At 59.9% G+C, this 13105-nt stretch overlaps 1 protein-coding gene across 1 annotated transcript; it reads left to right on the top strand.

Annotated features, from left to right (window-relative positions):
• The first annotated feature begins 238 nt into the window (after positions 1-238).
• On the top strand, positions 239-7995 carry CBX6 (chromobox 6). The gene is made up of 5 exons (XM_044229399.1): positions 239-367; positions 549-592; positions 767-832; positions 993-1059; positions 5377-7995. Exons 1-5 carry the CDS (start codon positions 299-301, stop codon positions 6379-6381), a joined length of 1251 nt encoding a protein of 416 aa, XP_044085334.1. The 5' UTR covers positions 239-298; the 3' UTR covers positions 6382-7995.
• The last annotated feature ends 5110 nt before the right edge of the window (positions 7996-13105 follow it).

Consider the following 13105-nt stretch of genomic DNA (forward strand, 5'->3'; position numbering starts at 1 on the left):
CATCCCCCGGGTTCCGGGCCCAGACTCCCGCCGCCAGGCGAGGCCCCTTTAAGAGTCAGCGCGCACCCCCGCCCCGGGAGCGCACACTTTCCCTAGCAACCGCCCCGGGGGAGGGGGAGGTCCTGGCAACGGCGCGCCTGCCCCGAGGGGTCACGTGACGGCCCGCAGCTGGAACACGAGCGCGCGCCCCGCCGCGCGCCCGCCCGCCGGGGCCTGTGCGCTGCGGCGCGTGCGCGAGCGGTGCAGCACCGGCCGCGGGAGCTGGGAGTATTATGGGCTGTGGGTGCCGCTGAGCAAGATGGAGCTGTCTGCAGTGGGCGAGCGGGTCTTCGCGGCCGAATCCATCATCAAACGGCGGATCCGAAAGGTGAGCCGCCTCCCGAGGCGGGACGCCTTGCCCCGCAGCCGGTGTCCGGGTCCGCGGCCCGTCGGGGCCAAGTGGTCCCGCTAACCAGGGCTCTCTCGCCCACCCCCGCGCCGCCGCCTCCTCGCGTCCCCGCATCCTCCCCACCCCCACTCCCCCCCCCCTTTTTTTCTCTGTTTTTCAGGGACGCATCGAGTACCTGGTGAAATGGAAGGGATGGGCCATCAAGTAAGTGCCACTGGGGTCCAGGGGCGAGGGGGGAGGGGAGACAGCGGACAGCCAGGGCCTTTATTTTCCTTTGGTGGTGGGGGGTGGGGGGGGTAAGTGTGCACGTTTGCTGCCTCGCATGTGCCTCTGCCTCTTAGGTTTTCATTTTTATTTTGTGCATGTGTGACTCGGCAGGTACAGCACTTGGGAGCCTGAGGAGAACATCCTGGACTCGCGGCTCATTGCAGCCTTCGAGCAGAAGTGAGTTTGCGGAGCTGGCAGGGGCGGCGGGGCCAAGGCTCGGCTGGGGCGCCGCGCGGGGACGCGGGGGAAGCGGGAGAAGCGGGAGAGCCGGGGAGGGCAGCGCGGAGTGGGGCCCGCGAAGGGGCTCTTTTTAACCTTTGGCGTTTCTCGGCCGCAGGGAGAGGGAGCGTGAGCTGTATGGGCCCAAGAAGAGGGGACCCAAACCCAAAACTTTCCTCCTGAAGGTAACCTGGCCCAGCCCCAGCAGCCCCCTCTCGGGCCCCTAGCCCTGGCGCAGCACGGGGCCTGCAAGGGAGGGACAGATCCTCGGCTGCCCGGGCAGGCGGACCTTTCCAGAGGGGCCCCAGCTGGGCAGGGGGTGGTTGTGAGCCCCAGACCGAACCCCTGGCAGCCGGCCCTGGCCAGCTCCAGCTTTAGCAAGAGGGGCCTGGGAGTGGGGAGTGAGGGAGGAGGATAATCCTCGCTGAAGAAACCAGGGTTGGGGCAGGCCAGCGGGGCTCCAGAATGGGGGTGGGTGAGGCAGGTGGGGGCTGTCTACCTGAGCGGGTAGCAGGGAGGTTACTCACCAGATGAGGCGAACCCTCATCTCCCCCAGCCTTGAGCTGGTAGGGCTCTGCCTGGAATTAGGATCCGTGGGGAGAGTAAATGTAGTTTCCCTCAGGGCTGGGAACCGGAGAAGCCTTTGGGGGCCACTTGCCTCCCTACCCTCAGCTTCCTTCTCTGTCTTAGGATTTGCTCTGTGTGCCTCGCCTCCTCACTGGGGAATGCAACTTGAATTTGACCTTAGATCACTTTACTTTGAGTTTATCACCTGGGCCGGGCCACTGCCTCCCCTCCCCCAACGCTTTCCGCCCCCCTCTTGCTGTTTCTGGAGGTTCTAATGAGGATGGGGCCTGGGGGGAGTGGGAGCATAGCACATTAGCCTTGGCAAGGGAGGGAGACCTAGCCCCAGAGGAAGCCATCTTAGGGCTTTTGGGGGGGATTGTTTTATTTTTCTTAGTGAGAAAGGTCAGAGTCGGAGAGCTAAGGTGAGATGACCCTAGGAGATGGGCAAGACTGCAGGCAGGCCTCCGGGGGACACCATAGTCGGCCCAATAGTGCTGACATTGCCTCGGGACCCCTTCCCACCCTGACAGCCTGTGACTCAGGTGATCGGCATCGGCAGGGCAGGGAGAACTCTGCAGGAAAGAGACTGTGCAGAAGGCACAGCCTCAGCATCTCCAGTTCTTGCAAAAGGCGCAAAGCCCCATGAAGGTGGGGTGGGCCTCTCCAGCCCCACCCCCACCCCAAAAGGTGTGTGCCTGGCTAAGGGTTTGAACTTAAAGCAAACATGAAAGAACCTTTGGTTTCCAGAATGACCTATTTCCATGACTCCTGTTCCCAACCGACACACATTAGGGGATCCATGGAGGAGCGCCCTTAACCCTTGATGCTTCTTAGAGGAGGAGGGATGGGGCGGAGCAGCTGGAGGGCGGGAGGGCTGTGTGACAGCCTCTCAGCGCAGCTGGAGCGCCCTCTAGCGGTCAAGTGAGTAATGACCGTGAGCTTGGATTCACGAAATGCCTTTTTCCCCACCTTGAGTCTAACAGGGCACTAAGTCCTCACCTGGATTATCTCCTTTAATCCTCTCAACAACCCTATGAAGGAGTATTAGTCCCATTACCCAGATAAAAAAAATCAAGGCCCAGAGGGGAGAGGTGACTTAACTTGAGGGCCCACCACCCAGCTTCCTGCCTTCATTCTGGCTCCTTTTCCATCCCCTTGTCCCTCGGAGAGTACACACATCCGGTGGAGGGGACAAGGTGGACACTGAGGAGACGATGAAGGCCGCAGAGGTGGTCGGGAGGGGATGAAGAGGCAGCTGAGTGGACCTGAGCCTTACGAGAGTGATGTGGATGTTGGCAAGGGGTGATGAAGACCAGCTTGGCCCATGGCTCTGTGGGTCGCTGAGAGAGGGTGTGTTTAGTAAACAAATGATACTCAGCCTTTACTTTACTGCCCGGAGCTGTTCTGAAGGCAGACGGGAGCCCATGAGGTAGGTTGTGACTTAGCCCCATTTTACACCTAGGAAAACGAAGGCCAGGGAGGTTGTGGCACTGGTCCACGATCACAGAGAGTCAGCGGCAGGGTCCAGATCTCTAAACTTCTGTGCTGTGGTCTATGGTACATACAGGCCAACCCCTCAGAACCGTGCCTCTCACCCCATCAGAGTGCAGCAAACACAGTGGCTGTGGTTGGCCTTTTTAATTCACAGGCAGACCCAGGTCCTGCCTTAACAGATTCTCAGCCTGGGGAGGAAAGAGGAAGAGAAAGAGTAAACCAGTCTTTAAAAAAAAAAAAAATTATATATATATATAGAAGCTATAAAGTGAGGCATGTTCCTCATAAAAGGTTTGGAAACCATGTATTAGTAAAAGATTATCGCTCATCAATCCCCTGTCCCCCGCCCCCCACCTCCGTGGAGCGAGAAATCTGATATTTGTTGAGTATGGGCTTTGTGCCAACTGCTGGGCAGAGCAGGTAGCATGTATTATCTGACCGTAGGTGATGGCCCACCGAGCCAGAGTGTCATCCCAGGTGTGAGGTTTGCCCACTTCTGCCTCATCTCCGGAACCATCAGCCCTGAGCTTGGGCAGAGCCAGGAGGACAGAGGTCTGAGAGCTCAGGCAGCCTGTGGATGGCGTGAATGCTAACCCCTCCGGGGGTGGGGGAGCAGGGATTAGAAAGAGTGGAGATTCCCCCAGGCTCCCTTGGGGATGAACCTTGCTTGCCATGCCAAGTTGAGGCTGGCCCCCTCCTGCCTTTGTCTGAGAAGGGATGTGTGGGAGCCCCAGCCTGGCTCTACTGGCTGGTGCCCAGGAGGTTGGGGGGGGCATTGCCAGCGTGGGGCTCGCTGGATCGCAGGTGCTGCCACCTAGTGCTCAAAGGGATTATTGGCCAAGCAGCCCCAGGAGACCCCCTCCAAGCGAGGCCAAGAGGGCCACATAGCATAAAAAGTGTTTCTCCCACCTTCTATAGACCTTGCTAATTCAGCAAATAAGTCCGCAAACAGCACTTCGGGGACCTGTGGTCAGATACAACCTAGTTTTGTCTGAGGCGCACGCAGGCTACCTCCCAGGGACCAGTTAAGCGTCTAGTGCTGTGGGGGAGGTGGTGGAGAGACCCCAGAGCAGATCTCACTCTTGGGGAGCTCACAGATGGACCGTGGGAGTGTGTCCTCCCCCTCGGCCACCACTGTCTCCCACCTGGATTGAGGCAGATACTGCCTAGCGAGTGTCCCCCACCAGAACCCAGGAAGTGTGTAGATGAATGATCAGCCATTGCTTTTAGTCCCTTGACCACCGCATCTTCTCCCCACTGGACTCTGTGCCTTCCCTGTTGGTCTTAGCAGCACCTCTGGGACAGGCCTGTGCCTCTAAGCTGTGCTCCTCCAGGCCCCATCCGTTTTTTGTTACACTGAGTCCCCTAACATCCTCACTGCCTTCCCCTTGCCTTCTCCAGGGAGGGCAGCCCCTGGGGGAGAGGCTGTGTGTTGGGAGTCGGAGCTGTCTTGTGACTCTAGTACTTTGTTAGTGAAGGACGGGCTGGCCGCGGGGGTGGGGGGGGGCAGTTTATAGGACCCTGTGAGTCCCCTGCCCTGAACTTGGTGGGGGTTTACAGATTTCACACTTGGGAGTAGAGCTGAGCCCAGGAGCCAGGGAAGGTTCCCTGGCTGCCAGCAGGCCTGCTCAACCACCCTGCATCCCCCCAACACCACCACCCAGCCTGTCCTGGCACTAGATTCTTGTCTCAGTGGGGTAGATTCCAACCTAGGCTTGAGGTGCCGGCTTTGGAATCTGTTGGCCCTGATTTGCTCAGCCTCGGACCTTGAGCCAGATCCTGGGCAGGCGGACGTGTATCAGACCCAAGAGGGGAAATGGGAGGGGCTGTGAGGGTACAGAAGGGGCTGAGAGGGCCAAGAGGCCATCCCAGAGGGGACGGTCAGCCTGGGAGGCAGGTCCAAGCTGGAGGTGCAGCCTGTCCAGAAGCAGAGAGTGCAGACAGAGCCTTTGGGACCCTGCAAGTAGGTCAGTGGCCCTGGGGTGTGGGCTGGAGTGGGGAGGGCCCTCCCTCTTCCTGCTGGCACCAAGAATCTGTCTGGGGGGGGGGGTGCCCGACGAGGCTGGGATCCTTCACAGAGCCGAGTTCTTCCCAGGCAGTGGCCTGGTTGCCTTCACTCCTGTGTCAGCCAGCGCAGCTGCCCGTCCGTCTGTCCCAGGGACCCAGGCCTTCAAAAGTAGCAGGACTTAGAGTCCCGCTTCGACAAGGGTTGACGGGGCCTCAGAATGCGCTTTGCTTCACCTGTCTGAGTCCCTTTCCTTTTGTCTCTAAGACAGGGTTGGGGGACCCGCGGGTTCTCTGACGGGCTCTCAGGATGGTTTAATGAGATGGGACTTGGGGGTGGCAGGCACAGGGTGGCGGGGGGAGAGGGGGACACGCCCAGGGGAGATCAGCAGGAAGCCCCGCCCCTGCTCACCGCCCCCCACCTCCCCGCCACGCAGGCACGGGCCCAGGCTGAGGCCCTCCGCATCAGCGATGTGCACTTCTCTGTCAAGCCGGGCGTCAGCGCCTCCTCGCCCAAGCTGCACTCCAGCGCAGCTGTGCACCGGCTCAAGAAGGACATCCGCCGCTGCCACCGCATGTCCCGCCGCCCCCTGCCCCGCCCTGACCCCCAGGGTGGCAGTCCTGGCCTGCGGCCCCCTATCTCGCCTTTCTCCGAGACGGTGCGCATCATCAACCGCAAGGTGAAGCCTCGGGAGCCCAAGCGTAACCGCATTATCCTCAATCTGAAGGTCATCGACAAGGGTACGGGTGGCGGCGGGGGCCCTGGGCAGGGGGCTGGAGCACTCGCTCGCCCCAAGGTCCCTTCGAGGAACCGGGTCATCGGCAAGAGCAAGAAGTTCAGTGAGAGCATCCTACGCACCCAGATCCGCCACATGAAGTTCGGCCCCTTCGCGCTTTACAATAAGCCCCCGCCCGGCCCTCCACCTCCCCCGCCGGCGGGGAAGGCTGACCCTGCGGCCCCTCCCAGCACAGGGCTGCTCCTGGGTGCCCCCGCGGCCCCCTTTGATGCCCGCAGCTCCAGCTCCTCCAGCTGCCCCTCGCCAGCGCCGCAGTCCTCGTCTGACCCCCACGATGTGCCCCCCAAGCTGCTCCCTGAGACCGTGAGTCCCGCTGCTCCCGGCTGGCGGGAGCCCGAAGTGCTTGACCTGTCCATCCCTCCTGAAGCCGCGGCCACCAGCAAGCGGGTGCTTCCCGATGTCCCTGCTGCCACCAGCCCGGCGCTGCCCGCGGCCCCCGAGCCCGCCAGTGCTGTCTCCGAGCCTGAAGCTGGGGACTGGCGCCCTGAGATGTCACCCTGCTCCAATGTGGTTGTCACCGATGTCACCAGCAACCTTCTGACAGTCACTATCAAGGAATTCTGCAACCCTGAGGATTTCGAGAAGGTGGCTACTGGAGTAGCAGGTGCCACTGGGGGTGGTGGCAGCGGTGGGGTGAGCAAGTGAGGGGGGCTCCACCAAGGAGGGGGGCTTGGGGGGGCCCTCCTGCCCAAAGTCATCCTCTTGCTCCCGCCCCCATCCCCGCCCTCAGACACCTCTGCCTGTGCTTTGCTTGTTTCAAATGGCTCAGTGTTGCCCCTCTGGGATGGGGCTGGGCAGTTGGAGCACCCCCCTCCCACGAGCCCAGTGGGAGCAGCAGTCCTGGAACGGGTTAGGGCTGGGGTGGGGTGAGGGCACTTGGAAGTCCTTGGCTCTTGGCACCCTTCCTGCCCATGCATGGTGAGGCCTGCTGGGTGGCTCCCAGGGAGCCCCCTAAGCTGGGATTCAGCTGCCTGCTCCGCATCCTGCTCTGTCTCCCCAGCTTGCTTTCAGCTCTCACGCACAGCATCTGAATTTCTCGGTGCTAACCTGGCAGCTGTGGGGCCCCTAGGAGACCCCCCTCCCAGTGGGGGCGCTGTCCCTTTCCTTCCCCTCCAGACTTGGGTAGGAGGGCCAGGGATGGCAAAGCCCAGTCAGAGGTCAGTGAGGGTGGCGAGAGCAGGGCCAGAGGCCTGGGTCTTCCTGCCCACTGCTGGACCTGACCTGGACCTGATCTGAGCAGGTCCCCTTAGGCTCCACCCCGCCTGGCTCCTTCCTCCTCCTCATCTCAGAGGTGGGAGGGGTCGGCAGGGACCTCACCCTGCCTGGGCCTCCCAGTAGCTAAAGGGCCCTTCAGTTCTCAACCAAAGGTGCTACAAGAATCTGCCGTGGAAACTTCCAGCTGGCGGGCGTCCCTGCCGCCCCACGGCGTGTTTGCGCACGTACCTGGATGTGCGCTGGGCCCAGGGCTTTCCAGGTGGCTCCCTTGAGGGTTGCTCAGAATGTGATTGTCGAAGGCCCGACCTTTCCTTGCCCAGACCTTGTGCAGGGCCAAGGAGTTTGCTGTGGAGCCCCCAGGCCGATTCCCCCCCAGCCCAAATGTGCTGGGGTGCACACCCCCCACGCCCTCCTCTTCTAGGGGGTCCGCTCAACCAGCCAGGCCTTTGCTGCAGACATGGCAGGGTGGGGACTGAGGTGGAGAGGTTTCCGCCCTGGAAACCACTCCGGTGAGCAGGGGGGGATGTCCCAGGCCCTCCTGCCGCCCACCCCCCCCACCGCCGCCTTGCTTCTGCTGAAATGCTTCTCACAGCACCACCTGCTGGCCCCAGTAGGAGGCTCTGGGGCCCGGGGTGGCTTTCCTTCTCTGTCGCCAGGGAGCCGAAGGGTCTGTGCCATTGGCGGAGGCCAGGGCCCCAGCTTTAGGTCAGGCATTGGGAGAGCAGGCAGGCCAAAGGGGGTGACCAAAGAGGGGCATGTGCTCTCCAGGAGAGAGAGGGTATGTGGGACCTGGGCTCCGGGACACTGTGGGGTGGCCACCTGCTGGACCGGCCCCATGTCTCAGTCTGGCCTGGGTGGCGCAGCCCTGCTCCTGGCTCGAGGGAACTTCCTGGCATGTGCAGGGAGCAGTGTCCCAACTGAGAAGCGTGATGGCAAAGGTAGGAGGAGGCAGAAAGGGAATCCCGTTAGGGAGCAGATGCCTTTGTCCGGAGTATGGGAGGACTTGTTCTTCCAACTCTCCCTGCCCCTCCCCGCCCCCCCGCCCCCCCCCCCGCCCCGATGTAGGACAAGGGCCCTCCCAGGGTTTGGGGGGCTGGCACTCCTAGACCCCTCCCCACCCTGCCCTTTGTGTTGGCTCTGTGGCCGTCCAAGTGCCAATTGGCTTCCCCCCAAATAAGGGCTGGTATTTCTCCTCTGTCCTTCGAGGGGATGTCCCCCCCCCCCGCCACCCCCGTGACCCCTCACCCCAGGTGAGTGACTGCCTGGGTGTCAGTTACAGGTGTTTTCCAGAGACCATAGAAATGTGTTTTCCTGAGAGTCCGTGTCATTCGTGACTTTTTTTGTAAAGAAGTTGTGTTTTCAGAGGTGATTTTATGACAGGAAAGTGAAAGAATTAGTTTTGCAAAAAAACAAAAAACAAAAAAAGAGGAAAAAAGAAAAAAGAAATAGAAAAAAATATTGTGGGATTCCTATGGGGTCAGGGTGGGAGTGGGGGAGGGGAGAGAAAGAGATATTTAAAGAAAATTCGTACTGCAGTGATTGCACAGGTGAGGTGGCGGTGTTAGGAACGGGATGGAGGGCCTAGGCCTGGCGGGCGGGTCCTTGGGGTTTGGCCCACTGCTTGCTCTCTCCCCTCGGCCTGAGGCAGGGGGCAACCTCCCTTCTGTCCTGGGCCCAGACCCCACACCTACCCTCCTTCAAAGGGAAGGATGACTGCCGGTCCCAAGGGAACTAGCCAGCCCTGCAGGCGCCCAGCGAAGGGAGCTGAGATCTGAGGGGAAGGCTGGGGAGCGGGAGTCCCACTATTGCGTCCTTGGTGACTTTGTCCAGGAAGGCCGGTGACTAGATGCAGTTGGGTGTCTTGCTCTCTGTCATTCGTTTGCCAGCTTGTCGGGTTATCTGGTCCCTCCCACCCCATCACCCCAAAGACCACAACAGCCCTGAGCTTCCCTGACCACGTGGGGGATACAAGCTTCAGGAAGAAGGAGCTGTAGATTCTGGGAGAATTTTAGGTGGTGACCCTAAGGTATTGGGGGTAACTATGGGGAGAGGGGAATGCCTGCCCCTTCTCTTTGCACAGGTGGGCTGCTGCCCCTGACCCTCAGCCATGTGGCCCCATTCCGTGTCAGCACACCCAGAGGCACGCATGCGCACTGCTTTGAGGTGGGCACAGGGTCAAGAGCAAGTGGGGCCCTCCTTACCTCTCTCCCAGGGCGGCTCTGAGCGGGGATCCTAACCGCCCCCCCCACACTCTTGCACGAATCAGCCTCCTATGGGCCCTTCCTCTCCCCTTGCTGCTTTTCCGTTTGCCTAATTACCAAGCAGAAGTTGCATTCTGGTTTGCTTTATTTTTATACGTGAAATACCCCCCCAAAGCCTGATATCCTGCTATATTCAGTGTTGGTTGGGGCATCGGTCATCTCCCCTTAATGCCACCCCTTCCCCACCCACATGTCATAGGAAACAAGTGAGGTTTGGTGTCTCCAGTTTGAGATGGGAAGTTGGGACACCTCCCTGTCTTATTCCCCTCTCTGACCCTCAGTGTGCCCTTCTGTGAAATGGGCGTATTGGGTCCAAGTCCTCTTCATAAAGCACTGCTGGTGTCCAGACGGGTGCTGAGGATTCAGTGCTGGTCGACGGCTCTGGAACTGGGGCCTCTAGCCTCCCACAGCCCCCTTGTTCTTGCCCTGCAAAGGGGTCCGGGGCAAAACGAGCCCCATCCTTCTGCTGAAAAGAAGGGATGATTGAGGTCCAACCTCAGTGTGAGGTGGGCACAGTGGGAGGGGTTACCCCATTGAAAAGACCAGGAAACTGGGGTTCTGGGAGGCAAAGCTGCTTCGCTGGGGTGAAGAGCCCAGCTGCTCTGGCGTTTTGGGAAAAGCCCATTCAAAGGAGGGAGCCTGGGATGTTGAGGCCGCTGCAGAGCTGGCAGTCCCGCCGCCCCCCCCACTGCCCCACCCTTCCCAGGCAGCACTGGTTGAGGGGTCAGCCCAGAGGAGGAACCTGTTACGTGGGGGGTGCTGGGCCATGACCAGCTCTTTTAGCCTCCATGGGGACCCAAGTGGACATACCACCATTCCCACCTTCTGGGGTTTTATTGGTTGGTTGGGTTGGGTTGGGTTTTTTGGGTTTGGGGGTTTTTTCGCTTTTATTTTGTTTTTGCACTTGGCCCACGCCGGACAGTGGAGCCCTGTAGGGTCAGTTCCGCTTCCGGGCTCCCATGCACTAGTCCAAGGCAGCCTCTCTGGGGGCTTGTATGGTTTAAGGAATCACTTTTAAAAAGAAAAGGAAAGTGTTTAAAGGTTTTCGTTTTTTTCGGTCTGCATCTCCTCTCGGATTCAAAAAGGAATTTAGGGGCTAACACTCCAGGAGAGGGTCTCCCCAGCCTGACTCCCATCTTGCTGGCAGTCACCAAAATGCCATAGTACGGGGCCAGGCTGAGTGGGGACTGAGGACCCCACGCCCCATGCCTGCGGGGTCCCCCTGCCCCTCCTCGAAGGAGTTGATACCCTGCTCCAACACTGAGTGAGTGCCTACTGTATGCAGAGCTTCAGCTAGGCAAATGGGGTTGATGGTCTAACAGGGGACCCCTTGCAACAGGCCACGCAAGGTAGAAGGAACGAAGGGTTCCTTCTGGGGCCTGCCCCCCTTCTTGGGAGGAGTGCAGATGGACACTTTTTGTTCGTTTTAATTTAAAAAAACAAAGGCCTAAAAAAGTGTATCTTATAATTTTTTTTAATTTTTGAAAAGCTCATTTAAATGAATTGTGCACGAATGAATTCTATATATATAAAATATACGTATATAGCTCTATATTGGGGGAGGGGCGCCATCTCTTTTTTTCTCTTTCTCATTTTAAAAATGAAGTGTTGTTGCCTTTGTCTGTGGTTCAACCATCCAGCTGCCAGCTGGCTAAACTTTGCCTCCAGTGGTGCACAAGAGGGACTGAGCGGGCGGCAGGAGACCAGAAATGGAGATGTCGCCCCTCACCCCGCATGGGGGTGGGTCCCCCAGGCCACCTGCCCGCTCCGGCTCCTGGAGCCTGTGGGTGGAGAAGACAGCGTGTTTTGGGTGTGGGCTTTGGTTCTGTTCCGGATTCGGTTGTTTCTGGGCCGGGGGAGGGGGGTTTGTGCCGATTACTCTCGTCTTGTACGTTTAGTTCCTGCTGCTCTTCAATGTTGTATCAATGCCAGGAAGGGGGAGTGAAAAGCCTCTTTTGCCCCCACCCCCAAATAAATTGTCACATTCCGAAGCTACGGCCTGGCCCCTAGGGTGGGGATGTGTCTGTCTCATTTCTTCCCGCCGTGCCTGTGGTCTTTACGCATCACATCTGGCCAGGCCTCACCTGCTGCACGTGAGGAGGGGTTTGGCCTGGCCTGCCTGCTGTGGTCCATTTCTGAGCTCACCGCCTCCCGCCTCACAGCCGGTAGGTGGGCTGAGCTGGGGGTGAGGACCCCAAGCCGTGCGACTGCAGGGCTTCCAGGCTGGTGGGTACCTTGGAGGGGGGGGGAGAGGGCCTGCCACTGCCAGCTCCCTGCTCCCCAGCCCCCACTTGGAATCAGTAGCTGCAGACGAGGGAGCCTGTGGGGCTGGGTCCCTATCAAGCTGCTGCTTTTTTTTTTTTTTTTTTTTTTAAGATTTTATTTATTTGAAGACCGATCACAAGTAGGCAGAGAGGGTGGGGGGAGCAGATTCCCTGCCTAGCAGAGATCCCAATGCGGGGCTCCATCCCAGGACCCTGAGGCCATGGCCCAAGCTGAAGGCAGAGGCTTAACCCACTGAGCCACCCAGGCGCCCCCCTAACAAGCATCTTGCCACAGCGCCTGGGAGAGCAGACCAGTGCAGAGAAATGTTTTCTGGGTGCTTGGGTGCCTTCTCCAATGAGATAAGCAGCCACAAGGCACCTTCTCCCCACGCAGGGGAGCCTTGGAGGTTTAAAAGCCACCACCCCGGGCAATCCCATACCTTCCTCAAGGGCCCACCCCTCTGCTCTTGAGCCACTTTTGTGGCTCTTAAGCAGGTGTCCCCCCCTGAATCCTCCCACAGCACCCATACCTCCCCCATCATGAAATCCCCACTGTCTCCCCTCTGGGATGTCTCCGCACCCTGCGCACCCCCACCCATCCTGACCGATCTGCCAGGCTCTGTTCTTGCCTGCATCACCCCTGCCTCTTCCACACCCGTGCCACAGGGGGCTGGAAACGCCCCCCCCGCCCCCACCTTGTCCTCAGGATCCCAAGTCCTCCACCTGGCGGCCTCCTGGGGGGTGCAGGCCCCTCCCGCTGTCCTTGGGTACTCTCAGGGGGGCCTCCCATGGTCAGCAGCACCTCCCCGTCCACAACCCGAGGCCTTGTCCCTCTGTGGGTGGGAGCGTGGCATACCATGATAACCCGCAACTCACAGCCTGGTGCCTGACACACTGGGCCCTCCATCTTTTCTCCAGTTGTCACCGCCTTCCTGATGGGGTCAGGGAGGCCGGGGAGTAACTGAGCAGCAGACCTGGGACCCCAGGACAATTCATCCAACTGGTCCTGGGCCAGCAGGACAAATGGAAGCGTGTCCCTGTCTGCCCCTGGTCCCGGCAGGTACGTGGTAAGGGGGCGAGGGCTGTGGTGTCCCTCTGAAGTCAGGGCTGGCCCTTCTCCAGGGCATCTACTCCAAGCCACCCCTCCCTCCCACTGGTCATCTCGCCAGGTGTTCAGCGTTTTCTTCTCCAAAACTCCTTAATCCACACTGAGCGAAAGAACACCCGGAAGCTCAGCCCACCCATTACAGGCCAAACCCCAGTGAGAGCTTTTCTGTCTCCCTTCATCCCCCTCTCTCCGCCGCCCCACCGGCACCCCGGGCACCTGCCCCACTCCCCGGTGCCTAGCGAAGCCTCAAGGGAGGAGCTGTCGGGCTCCCGTGGGGGGAGACTAGGTTCATTCATTCATTTGCCAAAGTGGCTTGGTTCTCAGTGATGGCAGGGGCTGCCCTCCAGGCCAGACTTGCCCCCAAGCCCGATGCTCCCTGGGACTGAGAACACGGGGCGGCTGCCCTTGTGAGGCAGGTGCCTTCAGAGACATAGAGTCGCTGCCGTCCCTTGTCACAAGTCACAGTGCTTTGTCGCATGCCATCACTAAGCAGTGAGCTCTGTGTATTAGTTGCCTCTGAG

Source organism: Neovison vison, chromosome 12 (genome assembly GCF_020171115.1).
Source record: "Neovison vison isolate M4711 chromosome 12, ASM_NN_V1, whole genome shotgun sequence".
Taxonomy (NCBI): Eukaryota; Metazoa; Chordata; class Mammalia; order Carnivora; family Mustelidae; genus Neogale; species Neogale vison.